The 21,771-nt window shown below is 41.8% G+C and overlaps 1 protein-coding gene across 4 annotated transcripts in view; it reads left to right on the top strand.

Moving 5' to 3' along the window:
- BICD2 (BICD cargo adaptor 2) overlaps positions 1-21,771 on the top strand; it is a 115,794-nt gene that overhangs the window by 68,080 nt on the left and 25,943 nt on the right. For all 4 annotated transcript variants that reach the window (XM_048488189.1, XM_048488188.1, XM_048488191.1 and 1 more), the window contains exon 2: positions 4,400-4,612. In XM_048488189.1, coding sequence (XP_048344146.1) covers positions 4,400-4,612 — 213 coding nt within the window. The remainder of the gene's footprint in view (positions 1-4,399; positions 4,613-21,771) is intronic.

Here is a 21,771-nt window from a genome sequence, read left to right on the forward strand (position 1 = left end):
TGAAGAAACAGCCGAATAATGGGCTGTGTCCCGTCACAAGAATTCCATATTATGGAGCTACCACTTCTGGGTGGGACTAAACGAATAGAGGAAGAGTAGTGTAGTGAATGGGCTGCCATACTGCCTTTGTCTATAGTAGAGCAGATATAGATACTCTATCATTGTGATGAGGAGACTAAACCAAAATTGTGTTTGTACATTGTGACTGGGAAAACCCTCTGGGAATGCAGAAACTATCCATTGTAGGAAACGGATAAGGTAGACTGAACTGGGATCTGGCTGTAAAAAGCAAAAAGTGCAGTGATTGGGCTGGACATATTTGGGCAATTAAAGTTGGGCGAAGGCAATTAAATTCTTTTAAATTCTGCTACTTCAAGAATTACTAGCCTATTTGAATTAAACATTATTTTCCATAAGTATAGAATTAGGCTTGAAAGCATCGTGTGCATTTACTTTTTCTTTATATCCTTGCTCATCCTGATGCTTGAACAGACCATGTGTAATTTTTTTAAAAAAGCATTTTGAATTCTCGAAGCCAGATCTCTGCCTTCATGGTAAATGTACCACGCCTGTTTGATCCCGCTTTCCAAAGAGCAATAAAGGCGAGGGTTGGTGGGTACGCTCTTTACTTCTGAAGCACAAAAGTGTGATAGATCATCCCTCTCCTAGATAATGCATCAAAGCTGAAGATAGAGAAACCCGGCAGAACTTTCAAACAGCAACACAGAATGATAAAGAGTGCTAGATGAGCAAATCCTTCTAGCCCAGTGGTTCTCAACCTGTGGGTCATGAACCCTTTGGGGATTGAACAACCCTTTCACAGGGGTCGCCTAAGACTCTCTGCATCAGTGTTCTACATCTGTAAAATGGATAAATGCTAGGGTTCGGGGTCACCACAACATGAGAAACTGTATTAAAGGGTCATGGCATTAGGAAGGTTGAGAACCACTGTACAGTTTCAGGTTTGTTAATGGCAGCCATTACTACCCAAAGAGAAGAAGATTCACCCTGAAAGATTCACCCTGGAAGTAAAGGAAAGGGTGCTGCAGGGTTTTTCAGGCTGCCAGGATCTAAGACCGTTTCCGCACGGCCACTCTGCGGAGGTGCGTCGGCATAAATGACGCTGACACACACCCCGTCCCGGTAGTGGTGGGGAAGACGGCGCAGCCTGCGCAGAGGCTGTGCCGTTCCCCGAACGCCTTACCATCCCTTCCGGCCTTCCGGTGCGTCGCACAGTCCAGGGGACACACCCCCCACCCTGCCAACAGCTCTGGAGTTGCAGGGCAGGGGAGCGTGTCCCCTGGCCTGTGCGACACGCCGGAAGGCCAGAGGGGACAGTAAGGCGTTCGGGAAAGGGGGGGAATGATGCCTTCTAGCTGCTGCCATTCGCACTGCAGCGGTTGGAAGATGCTGCTTCCGAAAAAGCCCTGAGCGAGGTTCGAAAGCAGCGTCTTCATGCAGCAGCGCCTCCCATGTGAACAGCTGTTTATGGCCCGTGCAGAAAGGGCCAAAGGGAAAGGGACTTGCAGATCCATTCCTTCACATAGCTCATATGCTGTAATTTGTAATGATTTAATATTTGGACGTGTTGGGATCTTTTTCTTGTGAAGGAGTAGACTTTTCAAAAATATTATAAACCTACCCATGTAACTTGTTTTGCCAATAGGAATGAAATAGGAATGAAATTCTCACCGCATATTTTCATGTTCAGATGAACATGTATGTTTGCATATGGATGCACCATGCAAAATTTAGAGTTGTTAACATCTACAGTTACATAAAACACCCTGCAGTAAATGTAAGTTGCTTAATTAGTTACTATCCAAATAATCAAAATCAGGAATAATAATTATGAGACCTGTTTGAAAATTACAAAGAATTTGTAACAAGGAATTTGGAGTGACCATGCAGCAAATACAATGAAAAGAAAGAATGGGTTGTTGAGAGGCTTTTGAAGCTTGCTCGTCATGGCAACAGTTCTTAACAGGTTGAAATGAATCAGTACAAATTAGAAAAGAAACTACTTATGTTAAGTATATGATTTATGAGAGTAAGTCAAAGGTGCAAGCAGCATGATGTTGGAGACTGGAATTGCGGTGGTAGTACGCAAGGTAGAAACCTTTTCAGCTGTATATGCTGAATTTATAACAAAGGCAGAACTGGCTTTTCATGATGGGTTGCTATGAGGGCAATTTCCACACAGATAGTATTTACAAATTCACAAATATGACGGACAAGGCTAAGACATTTTGGATGTTCTTTGAGGTGGTAATGGGGAGAGGGATGTGACCTGTATAATCTATAATCTCAGCATTTACTGAGATTATAATAGTGAGGCTTAATTTATATATGCTGTGTATAACTTCTATGTCTTGCTCTGATGTGTGTGCTTTGAATGTATGTCTCTGATAAACTGTTTCTCCTGGGAGAATGTGTGTTCTTTGAAACTCCACTGCGTTTCAAAACCAGGTCTCAGTGCTCCACCAGCTTTTATATATGTAGTCTGTAGTATATTAATTCCTCTATACCCAGGCTCGTGACATGCTGACCAGATAGTAGGCCTAAACTTTTGTGACTCTACAAGCTGCAAAGAAGAAAGTCTTATGCTGAATGAGTTACTTTTCTCATTTCATTTTCAGTGAAAATTGGAACTTTATTCTCCATATTGAGCCATGCAGCATGACTGAGTGCTAGAGGGCCTGTTCAGCATGCAGAACATCCCAGGTTCAATCTCTGGCATCTCCTATTAAAGGATGTCAGTTAGTAGGTGCTGTTTTCTTCCTGAGCCCCTAGACCAGTGGTGGCGAACCTATGGCACTCCAGATGTTCATGTACTACAATTCCTATGAGCCCCTGCCAGCATGGCTGATGGGAATTGTAGTCCATGAACATCTGGAGTGCCATAGGTTCGCCACCACTGCCCTAGACGATATTGAGCAAGATGGACCAAAGGATCTCCTTTGATATTAATCAGCTTCAAGCATTTATATTGCGAATAATAAAGGTAATTCATGAGGGAATGATTTTTGTTCTTTGAGGCAACTAATATTCATTATTTGGGCAACTTTTATATATCGATGGCGTGCAGAGGAGGAGCTTATATGGGTTTTGCTATCTCCTTACCAGTTATTGAGATCTTGGGTATTAGGTTCTTAAGCAGCTTTGTGGAATTGAAATTCATTTGACAGGCACTTGCACAGATGGTGTGTTACTTTCTGCCTGAAATGTGATGCTTTTTAATTTCCCTTGGGACTGCACTGTGAAACTGGCCAGAATATACTCAATGGGTGTTTGTCTCTGGTTTCTCTGATTTGCCTATCTGAAATCAAATTTGATCTGTTAGGGGTGATACGTTGGTGCCTTGAATACAAGGTAGAACAGACATGTCCCATCATTTGTTTCAGCCTTGCCTTTTCCATAATTACTGCATCAGCAAATGTCTCCTTATCTAATGTCAAAGTAATGAAATCCTTAGGCTTACTACTTGTATGTTGGAAATAAATTTTCTTCTGTGATGACAGACATGGTCTGAAAGGTATAACATAAAATGGTGAATGGAAACATTTTGTTGAAAGGGAGAGGAGATGTGAGTTTTGCCCTTGACCTGATTAGAAAGTGTAGCCTCAGTTTTAGCAATCTTTCTTTTTGTGAAAACATGCCTTTACAAAAAGCAGCATGTGAAACACGTTGGTTCTTTTGTAAGAAGCAAACCCATCTTGGAAAGGGACAAGTCTACAGTGAACATCTTGTAGTTCAAAGATAGCATTCATTAATCTAATTGACTTGTCCATCTGTCAGGTAGACTGTCACAAGCAGAGGCCTATGTAAAATGTTAAACTCTTTGTTTTTGTGAACATCTGTTGCCCAAAGCTAACTGTGCTTTGAAGAACTAATTGTAAGTGACCAGTGCTGCCCAGAGGGGTACTGGAAAGTACCATGAAACTGCTAGTAACTGGGAGAAAGAACAGAATGTTAGCCAATAGCAAAATGAAGTGAGCAGCCATGGGTTATGAATAGAATAGAGTTTGCTCAATTAAAAAATGTTGCATACATAGTTGTGAAATTGATAATGGAACCTGACTCTTCAAGCCTGTGTGCAGGCTGGAGTTTGAAGAGCTGTTATGGAAATGTTGGAAATAATGTGCTTTTCTTCCTTAAAAAAATTAAGCTTGCTTTTACTCAAAGGGTTATTTCATGTCTTATATTTTTCTTTCAAAGAGATAATCAAGAAACAAAATTATGCCATGCTGCATAATTAGAAAGCCTTTTATTGCTCCTGCTTTGTGCATCGGAGTGTTGATGTGGCAGTCAATCTTGGCACCAATACACATTTATGCCATTAAATTAATCTTTAGTGGAAACTTCTGCCTTAAAAATCTGCATTGTTCTTTTTTGGCAGGCTTTTGGGCAGGCTCATACCAACCACAAGAAAGTTGCAGCAGATGGGGAGAGCAGGGAAGAGACCTTGATTCAGGAATCTGCCACAAAGGAAGAGTACTACATGAAAAAAGTCATGGAGCTGCAGACAGAGCTGAAACAGCTGCGGAACGTTCTTGCCAACACGCAGTCTGAAAACGAGCGCTTGAATTTTGTCACCCAGGAACTGAGAGAGGTAAGGTCCTTACGGTACACTATGCCTGGAGTAAAACCATCATGTTTCATTCCCTTGGCTATACAGCTAATTACTTGGTACACTTGCTTTAAATTGCATCCAGCATGGATGATTCAAAAGTACTTATTCTTAATATTTTATAATCTTCCTGAGTCCCATAGGGGCCCTGAAGCTGCTGTTCAGTACAGTTGTATAATATATGTTAACATTAAAATGATTTTTGAAAAATTACAATAGAAGAGCCAGAAGTAACACTTTAAAAAAATGATACACTAGCACCATAGATCAAAATGAATTCAACCAGCTTTGTGCCGACAAAAAAATTAAATTGATTTTAAAACATTTTGGTTAGCTGTCCTGGGGACGGACTTGCATGTCATAGGTGGGGAGCTGAAAAGGGCCTACTTCTTTTTTCCCATCTGCTCAGTGTCAGATTAATGAGGTTCAAGGAGCAGGGCTTGATCTCCTCCTAAATAACACAGGAAGACACCATCAAAGAAGGTGTTCTTTGAGATATTTTGTGCATAAATTACTTGCTGAATGCAAAGCAAGTGTTTAAGGAAGGTTTTGTATAAAAGATTGTTTTTGTGAGAGATGTAAGATCTAGTCTCATCAGTTCTAGTTTTAAGTCAGATACATGCTTTATTTTGATTGTATAGTATTTTTTATTCTCTGGATTACCACATACAGTTTTTCTTCTGAGATCATGTTCACAGCCAGTATTGTGATCCTGCAAGATTAACCCCATAATCTATATTACCGATTGATACTTTTTCCAGGGCTAGTGCCCAATTCCTGAGCTGGCTTCCCCCTTCTCCTTCACGACAGCTAGTGAACTCCCAGTCCTGTGAAACAGGCTTTTCAGTGATTATAAGACTATGGAGTGCGCAGTTAGCACAAGCTGTTATTTCCATGGTGAAGGTGAGAAGTTGTGATCTGGCATGGGAACTGAATGCTGGCACTGGAGAAAGCATGAACTGGAGTTCACTTTTAGCAGTCAGCCTTAAAGTCTGCAGCTCATAAAAGGTTAGATCCAGTGGCCCCACTAAGGAAGAACTCCTTCCAGTGGGAATTTCTTCATTTAGTGGAAGGGAAACATTGGATCAAACTTATTCAATTGCAACAGTTTTTAGTACATTGGGGATGTAGAATAAAGAGAGCTGAGAGAGCTTCCAGAGAATAAGAGAGCTTCCAGAGCCTGTTTTCCCACATATATCAGAGAGGAAAGACAATTACTAAAAACTAATTGTGGTTCAGGGAAATGTGTGAAATTATTTTTAGAAAGAATTCATGTGGAATGGAAAGCCCTTCGGGGGTAGAGCGGTATAAAAAACCCATAAATAAATAAAGAAAGAAAGAAACTGAATAGTTTCATAGTTCTTCCAAACTAAGTAGAGATCATAAGGAGGGGAGGGTCCAGGGGTTGTGGACACCAGGGGCAATGGAAAAAACATGGCCGGAGGCATGGACATGGCACTTTCCTTCTCTCTGGCACTTCTTCCTGACTCATGGGAACAGGGGTAAACAGAGTGCAAGTGTACAAATGCTGATCACCAACAAAACTGACTTGGGTTGTGAACGATCTGTGAAGACACCGTATCCTTCCTCAGAACCACAGTGGAGCATGGGAGCAAAAGGACAACCAGCCCACAGCACCCCTAGTGACACTGCCAAGCAGCTGGTCAGCTCTTGGGTTGTTCCTCCTGCCCAGTCCTGCGACCTCCACAGGCTCTGATCGCCAACAGAGCTGACTCAGGTTGCAAACAATCTGTGGAGACACCATGTCCTTCCTCAGAACCACAGTGGAGTGTGGGAACAGAAGGACTACCAGCAGCCCACTGAGCCCCTAATGACTGTGCCAAGCAGCTAGTCAGCTCTTGGGTTGTTCCTCCTGTTTGAGCCTGTGGCCTTCATGCCTCCTATACTGCTCTGCTTGGCCAGCTGTCTGATTGGGTAGAGAGTCACTGTAGAGCGGCAAAAAAAGCCACATGCTGCAGACTCTGGATCTGACATGACGAATGCAGGCAGATTCCTTCTCTCATTTCAGTGTTCATAAAAGAACAATATTTAGCTGGGAACCCATGAAGTGGGAAGTCTTAAAATTGTAAGATGAAAGTGGATCACAAAAATGAAATTAGCCAACCTTATCCAATTTCTGCAAAAGACCTTTCTAAAAAAAAACAAAAACACAAATTGGAGGACTAATCAAACAGGAGTAATGTTAACTCTGCTCTGGTTTCTCATGTGACATGACTGTAGGCACACTAAAACTGGAGCCAAGATTAGCAACATGCTCTGGTCTTAGCATTTCCCTTAATTTACTGTGCTTGTTACTTCTTGCTCTTATGTTTATTTAGAAATATTCCCAATGCAATTTAGCAAAGACTAAGCAAGTCACCTAGGACTTGCATTGCATATCCTGGGTTCACTGCAATGAGCAGACTCATATTAAGACATTTTACCTAGTCAATATGATTTCATAGTGTATGTGGAAGACTTCTTGACCCTGAAGCCACGGTGTGGTTGGATACAACTTTAGAAAATATGGCACTGGTGACTTGCAATAGGATTAGTTGTTTTGGTTTGTTTGTTGTTTTTGGGCTTCATCAGGCATGGGGTTCTACTCTAAATCCAGAACCTATAAGAAATTAAAGAGTGGGGAGGTCAAGAAATATTTTATTTTGCCAGCTGATAACAGGAAACTAAGAATTTCAGTGGATTTAGTAGACTGGGATTTATGATGGATTTTACTATTGATGGTTTAGTTTATTGAATTATTTTAGTTATATTTTTATATTACATTGTAGTGGTTAGGGTTTAGCTTTAATTTACTAGTCACCTCAAGCAGAGTCAAAAAAGTACAGGATATGAATCTTTTTCCATTGAGTAGGCTGCAGGCTGTTCAGGAGAACATAGAAAGGGGTGCATAAACTGCTGATTTTTTTAAGAAAGTAGCGCTTAATTTTATAGTGGGTAGCATGTCAACTACCAATGGCATGCAGCCATTTGAGTACAGTTTTGCAGCCAACTCGTTGATTCTCTTACCTCCACTGTATTTGTGTTGACAATTTTTTTCTGTAGCCCAGGCTCGCTTCCAAAGGTGAAATGCTTTCAGCTTGAAGAGCCAATCCTTTCTGGAGCTCATGTTCTGCAGAGTGTGCATGTTCTCATGTGCGCAGAGGAAGTCAGCTCTTTTCCAAGCACATGATAACCTTTTAATGTATATGATGCAAAAGAAGCCATTGTATATGTTGTTTTCTCAATGCTGCATTGCGTGTGTTCTGCTTTTGGTCCTGTCAAGGCATGCTAATAGGGAGGTTACCGAATATGACACTTGGTTGTTGCCTTCAGCTTTACCTCACCAGATTCTGTGTCCTGCAGATACCTTGAATTGGCTACTCACCACTCCCTTCTCCATTCCATTGTTCATTGCTCAATAGGACTGTGGAAAAAAGCAATAATAACTCCTAGTAAGGTTGTTGGTGCTTCAGGTTAATCACTTGGCTGAACAGGTATGAGAAATCATTGAGTGCTACCTGTTTTTCCAGAACAGAATGAAGCATAAAGTAGTTTCCCAGTGTTGTTACAAATGTATTTAAAAATGAAGAGGCTGTCTCTGTGTTATAATATATCATGTTTGGAGAACCAAACTCTGATTTATTCAGTTTTTTCAGCAGTTTGTATTCCTTTTAAGAGCATAAAAATGGCAACAATTTTCCTGAGGCTAGTTTTGAGGAACTCACTTTGTTAACAGGAATGATTGGTTATCCTTGCTGGGTCTAGGCTTTGTAAATAAACTGCAGATTAATCTACAAAATGTACTTTTCTAATTATATAATGATTGCAGTGAGGTTCCCTCCGCTCTCTTTCCCCCCTCTCTTTCCCCCATTAGCAATTGGGCTTTTGATCTATGAAACTATCCTGGGGCTATGAATTCACTGAGATCTATATAAATATAAAAACAACAGCTTTGACCATGCCGTTCTCATTTGCAAAGGCCGCCTCTTTTCCTGTTTCCAGATAATGGAAAATAGTAGTCCAAAGCTAGTGGGCTCCCCCGAGGTCGCTGTTCTGATGTGACAAGCTTTCTGGTTTGTCTTCATTCTTCAAGCCAAGATTCCATACCTGATTTTGTTTTGCTGCAGCACCATGTTTGAATACATCAAAGGAACTCTAATTTTAGTCATCTGCCTTGAATCTATTACCATGACATGTGAAGGCTAGTCTGCAGGGTTGTTGAAAACACTTGGATTTGTCAGTTTTGAATACTACCTTGCTCTGCAGGACAAACAACCAGAAGTTCTTTCAAGTTGTTTCTGAGGTTCCTCCTTGCCATTCTGAGAAGGGTATTGCTGGGGAGCTCATGGCTAAAACATACTACTCAGAAGCTTTCTTTGGTTAAATAGTTGGCCACAGTTGTTTATTGAGTTTGGGCTAGAGCAGCTAAGACTCAGCATAGGAACGAATCCTGGCATTGGACAACCCACATATCAAATTGGTGAGCACCGTATTTGCCCAGCCCCACAGCTGGAGAATGAAGCAAGGAGTAGCAAGTCCAGGGATTCCCACGAGTGCTGGCCTCTGTGTGGTCGTCCTTTACTACCTGGGAGTGTAGGTCAACTGGCAGCTCCCACCTGGGCATCTGACACATGGCCCTCCACACCCCTAAGACTCCTTATGGGAAGCCGGTTTGCAGGAGGGCCTGCCTTTTAAATCTTCTTGGGCCCTAAGCCCCACCCCCTCCAACTAATGTAAGAGCCCTGTGATGCTGGCCAGTCATTTCCAATGTTCCTGACCTGCAGGACCGTGCAGCCAGCTTGGAGAAACACTCTTCCTCCCCGCTCCCTGCCAGACAGCAAGGAGTAGGGTAGATCATAGGGTAAATCAGAGGGTAAATCAGAGCCACTTTTCCTATCAGCTCATTTGCTTCCTGTTGTCATAAATTAATTCCAGTATCACGCAGTGGCACTTCCTCAGCAGTCCTTGAATGACTGGGGTCTTGTGTTTCTTGTTGCCACCCTTATGGTTTCTACACCAGCTTGCACCCAAATTGTGTGAGGCAGCAGTAGTGTGATGCTGTCACTTGGGCATGTCCCTTCTTTCTCTGTGCTTGCGGGTTCTCCTTGGTTCATGGGTTGAGCCTCCAAACCTACTTCTCTCTACAGAAGGTGGATAATTTCCCCCATTCCTTTAAACTCATAAGGCTGCCTGCTGAGATTTCTTCACACTTCTGTAGAGAGAAATATCTTTCACAGAATGTCAGTGCAGTTTGAAAGTTTTATGGCCTTCAATTTTGATATAAAAAATCGAAGTGGATGCTGGAAATGTATGGTTGGGGAGAAACCAAAGTTCTTCTGTTTTCATCAAGATTTGTTTGACTGTATATAAGGCTTTTCCCTTCACCAGTTCTTTCACACACACCCCTTTTCAGTGTTATTTTTAGGTGCCAGCTCTGTCACCATAGAAGCCAGCTTAGGTTCTGGTGACGGCCCATCTGCCTACGTTGGCTCTGTCTGGTGCACTCTCTCTCTCTCTCTCTCTCTCTCTACATACACAGTAGGCTAATTGTTCCAGATCTCCATGTTCCCATAAGCACTTGCCTTAACATCATTAGTGAGGGCAGAGTGTTCACAAAGTTAGGGGTGCACTTCTACTCCCAATAGGATTTATAACTAAAATGCTGATTGGTCCTTTGTGTATCATTATCTCTCTCTCTCTCTCTCTCTCTCTCTCTCTCTCTCTCTCTCTCTCTCTCTCTCTCTCATATATGTGTGCACACACGCTAACTGCTGAACAAATCCAATGACAAAAAATGATACTTTTGCTACCAGATGTTTCCTAAAAGTTCCATTCATACATTACATTTTACTTTATGGATCATTCTTCTTAAAAGGAACAATCAGAACACTTTTTTTGGGGGGGGGGGGAATATCCTCTAGAGATAAATTTGTGTGGATTTTGGTGTTGCTAAGTGAAAAGCTGCAGAGCTGACTGCTGGGTTCATTAGCAGCTCTAATAGTTTACGAACAGTAAAATCCTGGGTGGAGTTGCTTCTGTCTCAGAATGTTAAAATCAGTGGGCTTAGACAGGAGTAACTTTACCTGGGACTGCATTGTAAATTTCTTAAGCTTATTATTGTAGTCTTGACCCACGAGGCCCCAATGAAGAGACGAGATGCGGAGATTTCATCTGGTGGAGAGAGCCAGCAGCAGGAAGTGCGGGATCCCGTGATCCTGGCAACTCTGCCGTGTGCTCGCCCCTCACACCTTTTATTGGGGTTTCAATGGGGGCGTGTAAAGGGGTCGGGCAGGCGGGAGAGCAGGAGAGCGGGAGATCATCATGTGATGCATGATCTCATCGGGCTGCTACGTGCGGGAGGAAGCATCCTTGTCTGGGTCTAATCCTCACCTGAGGGCAAGGGCCCCTTTGTCCCTTTGTATGGGACACCTGGTGATCGTGAGCCGGGTAGTTCATGACCCGTGACTCACGGGGGAACGTGTGCGCCCGGAAGGCCGTAGCCGGCACCGGCATGCCAAGCGCTCTTTCTACGGTTCTGCGGGGTTCGCGGGCTCACCCCTACAATTATACAATTAATAAGGAATGCATAAACATTGTCCAGGTCCCCCATTCTAGTCTAGCAGGAAAACTCCTGAGTTCATAATCTTGGATAAGCTATCAGGAGCAGGACATGCATACCTTCCTTCAACCTTTTAGCCTGGGGCAGAATTTCTGTTGTGTTTGTTGGCTTGGGTAAGCAATTACATAGTCAGGATCCCTGCTTAACTACCTTTTGACAAGAATTCCAAGTTTGTTTCAAATAGCTAATCGAGAACTTGCATAGCTTTAGGAGCAGATAACGTTGTTACCTATGTGATTACAGCACAAGTGATGTTTGGAAGGGAGATCAACTTTAAACATTCTCCATAAAAAGGAAGATGTCACCAACAACATGTTCATCACTTAGGCTGAAGGTTCTGCTGAAATGTAATGTAAACTGTAGTTGGTTTCTTGTTTGACCCGTTTTTCAGAAAATGGTTGTGTTGCAGGTCCTTAAGTTACGTTCCTTGTCAGTTATGGTCAAAGAGGACCTCAAGACTTACATTAAACAAGCTCCTGCATTCAGGTCCAAAATCTTACTTGCCACATGAAGTGGAGTGCCTAAGGATAGCCTAGAAACTTGTGCAAGAATTGGCTCTTTGTGAGCATGAAATAGAAGTGGGAGGGAGATTATGCAACTGCCATTCTATGTGTCTGGAATGTGTTGTGTGATACTGCCTGCAAAAATAACACTTTGTTGCAGTATCTAGGGAGGTAAAGTGATCTTAAACTGTTCTTAGGAGTAACAGCAATTGAGGCACAGTTTGTGCTAATGCAGTATGTGTTTTAAAACTTTTCAAACTGCCTTGATAACTAAAGTTAGAAGGAAGATAAACAGATTTTAAATAAGCAGAAACATATTCTGGTTTTATGTAAACTTTCCACACGCATGCACATAAAAGATAAAAAGATTTTAAATAAGCAAAAACATATTCTGGTTTTATGTAAACTTGCCACACACAAGCACATCACACCTGGGGTGTTAAAAAGAAATGTTTATTATTTTTAGCAGTTCAACGGTAACTGATTACAGTTTTTGTTAATTTTTAGAATTTTCTAAAGGCTTTTTGGGGGAGGTGAAGGAGAATTAATAGTCTTATACCATTTCACTTCAACCTATTAAAAATGTTACAGAGTATCTACTACAAAATATGTACATTTATGATGTTGAATTCCTTTGGGACACAAACATTTTTTTGCCCAAAAGTGTGACTTCACAAGAACATCTTTATTTGCTTACATAAAATCAAACCTTTAATACAGGCTGCTGTTTTTACACCTAATGTCAGGGGCCACTTGGCATTGAGGCTTGATGCCACAGGAGTCCTGTTCATATGTTACAGTGAACATATATATACTCCTCATATATCTGTTTGTTAACAAGAAGCAGTGCATATTCACTTTGCAAATAACGCTGGGGACTAGTACCTGGGTAAATGTGGGGTTTAAACCATAGGTTTAGTTGCGCATGTGTGAGAATTACTCAATACGAATGTATTATTAAATTTATCATTATTTGCTTCTTTTATACCTCACTCTTGTCCCCAATGGGGACCCAAAGCATCGTACATCATTCTCCTCTCTTCCATTTTATCTTCACAGCAACCCTGTGAGGTAGGTACAATTGAGAGTGTAACAGGCCTAAGCTCTCCCAGCATGCTTCCATGGAAGGGTGAGGATCTGAACCTGAATCTTCCCATTCCTAGTTTTCTTTAAACTCTTTCTTTCTATGCAGACCCATCCTACACTGATCTATCTTGTGGGGCAGGGAGGAAAATGGGCACTATCACACTGGCCCCCATTTCTTGCAATCACTGAGTCATCTACATGGTGTGAAAGCATGAAGTGGAGTGTGCACAAGTAGCTTCTCTTGAGCGTTTGCCTAGTGACAGTCATGAGGATGCAAGGGCCAGGAGCAGCAGTGGCGTAGTGGCTAAGAGCAGGTGCACTCTGATCTGGAGGAACCGGGTTTGATTCCCAGCTCTGCCGCTTGAGTTGTGGAGGCTTATCTGCGGAATTCAGATTAGCCTGTACACTCCCACACACGCCAGCTGGGTGACCTTGGGCTAGTCACAGCTTTTCGGAGCTCTCTCAGCCCCACTCACCTCACAGGGTGTTTGTTGTGAGGGGGGAAGGGCAAGGAGATTGTAAGCCCCCTTGAGTCTCCTGCAGGAGAGAAAGGGGGGATATAAATCCAAATTCTTCTTCTTCTTCTTCTTCTTCTTCTTCTTCTTCTTCTTCTCCTTCTTCTTCTTCTTCTTCTTCTTCTTCTTCTTCTTCTTCTTCTAATATCTGCTGTCTCTTTCATGCAGTGAGTCATTGTGCAGAGGGGTTGTCTGCACAGAGCTAGGCTGTGTACATGTGTTCAGTGTAACCTGTGAACAGGGCTTGAGTTAAAAGCTGTCAAGCAGCTTCAATTTATCAGTCAGTGCTCCCCTTTATCATATAATTTACTCTTCCTTTAAAAAGCTGAGTGGGGTTAAGAGATCAGGGGGTTCTATCCAGGTCCAAATTTACAAAAGTTTAATCCAGTTCTCTTGGAACATTCCCTAGGGCTTATCCCCAAACTGTTTCTTCAGATGTATCCCAAATAATTTAGTCTGCGAGTCCTTCTTCCTTAGTTCCAAATTAGGAAGTTTGGCATTTGTCCCCCCCCCCCCCCCCCGCATCCCTCATTTGTGACTTCAGGCACTGGAAAGAAGAGAGGTAAATGGGCGCAGTAATTGCATTTCTTTGTTTGTTGCAAGCAAGTTTCTCTCCTTGTTATCAGAAGAATCAGATGTTGAACCTACTGCTGGGTTCCGTTTCAGCATACTGGGGGACTGTTGCAGATGGCAGCTGTTGGCCTTCCCACCTTTTCTCGTCATTGAGCTTGATTTTAAACTAACAATTTGTTCTCACCAGCCCTTTTTCTTACAAAATAATTATAAGAATTTTGAATTTTACACAGTAAGAAACTATCATTTATCATTTGCAGCCCTTTGGGAGCTAATAATGAAAAAAGCATTTAGAAGATGATGAATTGTGTGGGAAATCTGGGCTGTTTCACTCTGCGTATTATTTAAGAAGGCATCTGTTCCTGATTTCCTCCATTGTTGTTGTGCATTGATATGTTCAAACAAAAGATGTTAAAAGAGCATCTCTCTTTTAAAGGCAATTGTCTAAAGGAGCTGCAGCCTTCAAGTAATGCGGACATGCAAAGTACCTTTTCATTTTTAAATGCACATATTTGAAATATAGTTTTTAAATTAATGCATGAGATCATGTTTTTAATGTTTTGATTTTGTAACCCCGTTACCCAAGCCTCTTAAAGTTTCTTCTCTGACTGTAGATGCTATTGTTTGAAAATTAATACTCCTACCACACATGGCTGAACATCATTCTCATCTCTGAACTCTTAATTAAAACCATTATGTGACCCTAATCTCCATTCTGGTAGGCTAATGTCTTCCTAAAAAGTCATGGCTGGGTTTGACTTTGATTTTGACCTTTGGGCTGCTGTAGTTCAGCCACTGTCGAAAATGAATCACAAGTTATAGCCAGGCATTTTGCAGTGGTGGGGGTGAGTATAAAGGATGAAGGACATCATAAACAGATGCAAAACAGCCAAACATCTAAGTATAAGTAATGTTTTAAAAGTCTGTTGACTGATTAAATCAGGTTAATTTTTAACATACACATTCTGTTAGTAGTTACAGCTGCTAGATTCAAACACTAGGATAAATTTCTTATATACTGTGCTTAGTCTTGTCCACTCCACCTCCGAGAAGGAATTTTGTTTTCTTCCCAGGCTTTCTTTCCTATGAATGGCTACAGCAACCAATGTTGCTGCAGATTAAAAGACAGAGAATTATATATTTTATCTCACAGAGAGGTAGGAGGACTTTGATAAGCCGCCCAGAGCCCCTCGGGGATGGGGCGGTCTAGAAGCCCAAAGTATAAATAAATAAAATAAATAAATTAGAAGATGATTCTTGTGTTTAAATGAGCAAAGCTTTAATGTCATTCTTTTACAAAATTCACTTTTTCATTTGTAATTTCCAAAATGACGAATTGAGATTAAACAAACTTTATAGTCTACACTATAAATAAAAAAAATGATTTGGCGTGTGTATGACCAAGGTATTCATATTGTTGTTCATAATGTTTATCTCCACACTCCTGGGGTTTTATTGGCATGTTGTTTATTATTTAAATTATTTAAGTTACCATAAGACAGATGTCTTGCATGAGATAGGATGTGTGGATCTGTGTGTTATCATATATTCGGCTTCCCTTGCAGCATAGGAATGAGACAACCTAAATGGTTGGCAAGGCAGTCTACTTACCTGAGGACCAGATGATTCAATAGATTTCCTCCATTCCACCTTAATTTTCCCAAGTGTCTGCCATGATTAGAGGCCAGAGGCATGAATACAATTGCACATTTTTAATTAGTCATAATTAAGAGCGTACATTTTGAAATTTCAAAAATGAAGAAATACATGGAAATTGCTAGTTTTACCATGATTTTTTAGAATGGTAATACAGACCTGAGATTCTTAAGGGTAAAGGTGGTGTCCTCTGTAAATATTGGGTCATTATTAACCCAGGGTGATGGCACATGGGCAGACCATGTTTATGGAGTGGATTGCCATTGCCTACTGCAGTCATCTACACTTTACCCCCAGCAAGTTGGGTACTAATTTTACTAACCTTGGCAGGATGGATGTCTGATTCAACCTTGATCTGACTACTGCTGGATTGAACTCACGTTGTGAGCTGAGCTTTGACTGCAAATACTGCAGCTTCCCACTCTGTGCCATGGGGCTTCTTAGGGTGTTACAAAACTCCTCCTGAAACAATCTCTGTATTTTTTGTCTTTAGGTGTCATTAATTGACCCCAGTATGCATTTGTGTGTGATGTTACTGATTTCCTGGGCAATGGCAGTTCTCCCTTCCAGCTGCTTTCTTGCAAGGGGCGAGCATGAAGTGTTTCTAGGCAATCACTTTTGGGGACAAATGACTGAGAGCTGCAGTTCTCTTTTCATCCTCTTTGTGGGGTGGAGCTCTTTTGTTCTTTGCAAGTACTGTAGTTGGGAAAATAGAGATCTGGGGGCACCATGTTCGGAGGCTGGTAACATTTGACCCCATGCTTCAAAAGTGGAAATTCTTAAGGGGACAGGTAGCACTCTGCTGTAATTTAGGTGTCATTTGGCAGAAAAGCTGCCACTCCAACCCTGCTGAAAAGTCTCCCGTAGTAATGAAAGTGCAGTTACAATGACTGAGGACAACTTGTGCAGTAGTCCATAGAATTTCATCCCCTCACTTAAAACTTGGGAGTTCTTTAGTGGACAGGATGTACTCATTCTGTTTGTACTTTTGGTCTCCCAAAAAACACTTCCATAGGGAATAATAGCAGACCAATGGGAAGGGGTGAGAGGGAATTGTGCAAAGGAAGCTGCTTCTCCCTTGTGGGGGATTCCCACAAATTATCCAGGGAGGCTGTTCTTCCTTGTTGTGGTCTTATTTCATGCTATGCTTCTTATTTCATGCTATGCTTCTAGACTCTGTTCCATTGAAAGATAATAGTAGAGTTTTATATTCCTCTGCCACAGAACAAAGCATGCCTGATCTCCTTTGTTGTAGAATGCTCCACCTGGGTCTTAGTGTCTAGCTAGCCCCATTCCCCCATCCATTCATAGTTGTTTGACGAACCATGTTCAGTAATGCACAAAATAATGGTTCTGTCAAAGGCAGCGCATAAAAATGAATGTTAATTCTCATATTCATCCAGGACTATATTCTAATGCAGAAGCATACTATTTTCTCGATCATTGCACCTCAACTGATCACACTATTATCTTTCTGTGGAACAGAGTATAAGCAGTTTTTGTGAGTTATTAGTTTAGAAAAGTTTATACCACTGTTTGGACTTCCCTAAACTGAAGTTAAAGAAGCAACTCCCACAGGAAACAGGAAGTGATTAACTTGTTCCTGCCTCCCTGGATATTTGGTGGGAATCACTCACAGGATGTACCCCATCACTCAGAAAAGAAGGACATTTCATGGTGAGTAACCGATGGTCATTTTAATTTGTGATAGTAAACAAACAGACCACAACAAGGAAGAACAGAAATGCACACTTTTAAGAGGGAAGGTACTTTTACATTATCAGTCATTGTAACAGTAGGAAGGAAATGAATGTGATTGGTAGATTTTCGTAATGCTGTGGCTGGCTGAAGCTCTCTTACTAGGCTGACACTTGACTTCCATTTTAAAAATCAGTAGACAGAAGTGCGGCTGTTCTGACATTCACCTATTATAGGACTCTCTAAAATTGAACCCCTTTGTTCAATCTGCTTGAAATGTAGAATCTTTATATTAGAAGGAAGACTATGTTTTGTACAAATGTGGTCATACTATCTTCATAAACAGTTGTCCCAGACCCTTGTATATATTCTCCACTGAAAATAGTAGCCCTGAGCTCTGGAACCTGAAAAACCACACAGATTTTAATCCAGGACTGGTAAGGCCCTACCCCAAAATAAGCAATTATTAATTAATTAATTAATTAATTAAACTTATAGGCCGCCTCATCCCCAAAGGGCTCGAGGTAGCTCACAACATGGCTGTTCTAACAAACAGCAAATCAAATCAACAAATCAACGGATCAGCCTATAAAACTTAATCCCTTAAACCTATGCAGCAAATAAATTAAATAACTAAGTATTTTAAAACGAAAATTATTTAAAACAGGCACCCGAACCAAGGCCAAAGAAGGGAGGAGAAAGGTAGGGCCCGCGATGTTATCAATGGATCAGGCCCACCCAAAGATAAAGATGAAAAGAGATGGAGGACAGGCAGCCTCAGATTCAGTGGGGAGCGGTAGGATTACTGACGACCTCTCAAAGAAACCGATTGGAATAAAACAGATTCTTGCAGGCCCTGCGGAACTCACCAAGGTCCCGCAGGGCCCGGACAGCTGGAGGTAGAGCATTCCACCAGGCAGGGGCCAGAGCCTTTACGGCTCTGGCCTGGGTCGAGGCCAGCCGTATCATCGCGGGGCCAGGGGTCACCAGCAGTTCTGCCGTTGCCGAACACAGCGTTCTATGTAGGTTTATAAAATTGATGCTTGGTCCCGTGGGTATGAGGGCCCCATGCAGCGTAAAGGGCGCCGAGATTCTAATGCAACACCTTGAAAACAATCCAATTATGGTACCATGTCCAAAGCCTAGAGCCAAAATTATAACAATTTTTTTCCCAGCACACATATCTGGTCAACATCTAGTTTGTGAGCCATACAATTTTCAAGTTTGTGTGTGATTTGGTCAGTAAAGATTAGAACATGGGCTAGTTTTCTTTGTGCTAGTTGATTGGGGCCAGCATGCGGAGTTCCTTGTCAAAGAGAGTGGAAAGGTTTTTCTGAAGTTACAAACTATTAATAATACTGATTTTGGTTGTAGCTAATATCCATCTATAATAAACATGTGAAAGGTTTACAAGAATAAAATTGGAGGGTTGTTGTATTGTTGTCCACAGCAGAAGGAGCCTTTTGGGATTTTTCATTGCTGTATGCTTGGATTTTTTTTCATGATTCCTTACCAAGCTCATTAAATACCAAAATGACCTAGGGCTGCTTCTTAGGTTATGGAGCCTTGTTAGTAGGAAGGAGGAAATGGAATAGAAGCAAATCATTGACCTGGCAGGAAGCACAAATAATTAATGTCCTGCGGGCATTAATTCCCCTTCAACTGGCCGGGGAACAACTGAGCTGTCTTATACAGTTTGTTTGCAAGTTTGTGTTTGTGCATCCCTTGAGATTCCTTTTTTCCTACCTATTGCTAAATATGCAAGACTGCTGAAATGCAGTTTAGGAAGAAAAGGAAACAGTGCACCCAAAAGTAGATAAAGTAGAAGATGGATTAGGAAAATCCAAGATTGTATTTCAATTTTATCTAGTGTAGTGTGCCAGGGGAGGTAAAATGAGTCCAGAAGGGGAGCCAAGTTGAACATATTTGAGAATTCTAACATTAAGTAAGGCTTTAAATCTGGGGACTTGTATTTCAGGAAGTGAAAATTGCAATGTTACTATTGAACAACGCCCAGCTAAGGTTTGTTAGCTACCTCTTGGCAATAGGGGAGGCCTTCTCTGACATTTCAGCCTTGTTGCCAGTGATGTGGCAACATCACTTCCAGGTTGCATTAGAAGTGATGTTATTATGTTGCCAGCAATGTAGGGATGCCCTGGTATTTGGACAGAATCTCTATGGTGGAAGCTGTTCTTTACCATAGAGGTTTTGCCCAAATAATGACATCACTTCCACAGTATCACTTTTCTAGTGATGTTGGTTCTTTTTGTTTGAAATAGCATGACTGAAATGCACAGCCAGGGCTCTCTTGCTACTGGTAAGTCTCCCTGCCAACCAGATGATTGATGGCTGAGGGCAAAGGCCAGGATCAGGGGATCCCCTGTCCTGGGCGAGTATATGGCAACCCTAGTCCCAATGCATGCTTGGCTCTATTATTGGGTGCCCACATTATGAACATTTGCTCTCTCTGCCTCTGCTGCCCCCATCACTCTCATCCAAGAAGGAGGTAGGGCAAGTTGATACTTTTATTAAGAGTCTGTATCTTATCCTTTTATATAATGGTATCCTTCAAAAGACTTGTTTTAAATTGATTGAATTACATTACTGTTTTAATAGTTAATATGGTCTGGGGGTTTATTCCAGTGCTGTTGGGCATAGTGTGCTATGGTATAGGGGTGCAGGGAGATAGGTTTCAGAGAAGGGGTCCTAGGTGTTTGTATGATATCACCACTTCTTCTCTGCCCCCCCCCCCCCAACCTTTGGGTTCATGTTGTTCAGCCTGCTGGTTGGTGCTGCTGCTTGTTAATGCTAGGTCGGTCCAAAATAAATATGTCCTCATCCAGAACTTGATTCTGGATGAGGGGACCTGGTATGCATCACAGAGACCAGGGTGGTCGAACTGGGAGGCTCAGCACTTACCTAGCTCTGCCTCCCAGGTTACTATGTGCAGGAATAGCTTAGCTGGTGGGGCGATCCATAGAGATTTCTGATGACCCTCCTGCCCTGTGGCTGGTGTACAGAATTTGTTCCTGGTGCTTGGCCAGAGAGACAAGTTGCTGGTGTACCTTTCACCTTGCTGCCTGTTTGGTGTTGATGTTAATGTATAAAGCCCTTAAACGGCTTGGGCCCTGCCTACCTGAAAAAGCACCTGTGCCAGTATGTATCTGCCCAGACACTAAGGTCACAGGGGGTGGCGCTCGTAGTAATACCTCCCCCTTCTTGGGGGGTGGGAGCGCATGGGAGGGATTTCTCTGTGATTGTTCGAAGACTCTGGAATAGTCTCCCTCAGATTTTCAAATTTAGGGCCATGGTAAAGACTTTTCTATTCACCCAGGCATTTGGCTTGCGTCCCTGGAAGCCCCACTAACTTTCTTGTGAGTCGGCTAGAGACCTCAGTATAAAGCGGGATAAAAATATTCATGAATAAAAATATATAAAATATAAGCATATATCAGGGATATCCTAGATATTCTTCTTTGTGACCACATTATTGAAAGCTATCTTAACATGCTTTCTTTTTCCATATAAAGGGATTTATTTCTTGCTTCCAGCTTATGTCCTTTACAGAGACAGCTTGTCATAGTTATATTTTGCAGTAGAATATTCATTTGAGGAGGGGGAGAATAGAATATACTCATTGGTAGGATAATCTAAGATGACTCTGTTTCATTGTTAATGTATTTGAACACTGTGTCACATCCAGTGGTAGGATTCAAATAATTTAACAACTGGTTGCTTTCAAGCACCATTTTAACAACTGATTCTGCAGAAGTGGTGCGAACCTGCTGAATCCCACCACTGGTCACGTTCCTAAACATTGTTGTGGCTTCTGCGCCGTCCTTCATGGGACTGTACAGGCCACCCACAGAAAAGACTAAAGATCTTTCCAGAAGATTTGAAGCACTTTGATCACTCCTTCTCCTCTCAGTCTAGTTAGGTGTGCCTCTGATGCAGCCCTTGGCAGTTTTCCCATCTATTTGCATGAACTGCTGCTCCCCTCTTCCAGTCCATCCTGTCTTGCGACAAAAGGGAACTAGGTGAATCTGCTAGTTCCCAGCTGCCTTACAGCACCGATAGCTAAGTCTCCAGGCCCTGCTTCCTACAACCACATCCATTAAAACTTCCATTAAAACAGTATATGTATGGAGGGACAGAATCAAAGCAATAAAAGGGATTAGATAACTGCAGAAAAAATATAAGGAAAAATTACATCAGCTGTGTCGGGAGAAACTTTACTTTTTATTCTTGGACACTTTTGAGAGAAACTCAGTGCCTGACTAACATTATGTGCCAATATTGGCTGTTCATGCACTATCAAATAATGCCTTTCCTGACCTTTGGTACCTACTTATACCATGTGTGCAGGTAGCAATGAAGACACATCTGCAGCTGTGCTTGAGCAGCGACAAGATCCTAGATGTGGAAGTGTAAAACTTGGAGGGTCTTGCATACTGCTGCAAATTGAAAAGTTCACTTTTGTAATACAATAAG

Source organism: Sphaerodactylus townsendi, linkage group LG03, assembly GCF_021028975.2.
Source record: "Sphaerodactylus townsendi isolate TG3544 linkage group LG03, MPM_Stown_v2.3, whole genome shotgun sequence".
NCBI classification, from domain to species: domain Eukaryota; kingdom Metazoa; phylum Chordata; class Lepidosauria; order Squamata; family Sphaerodactylidae; genus Sphaerodactylus; species Sphaerodactylus townsendi.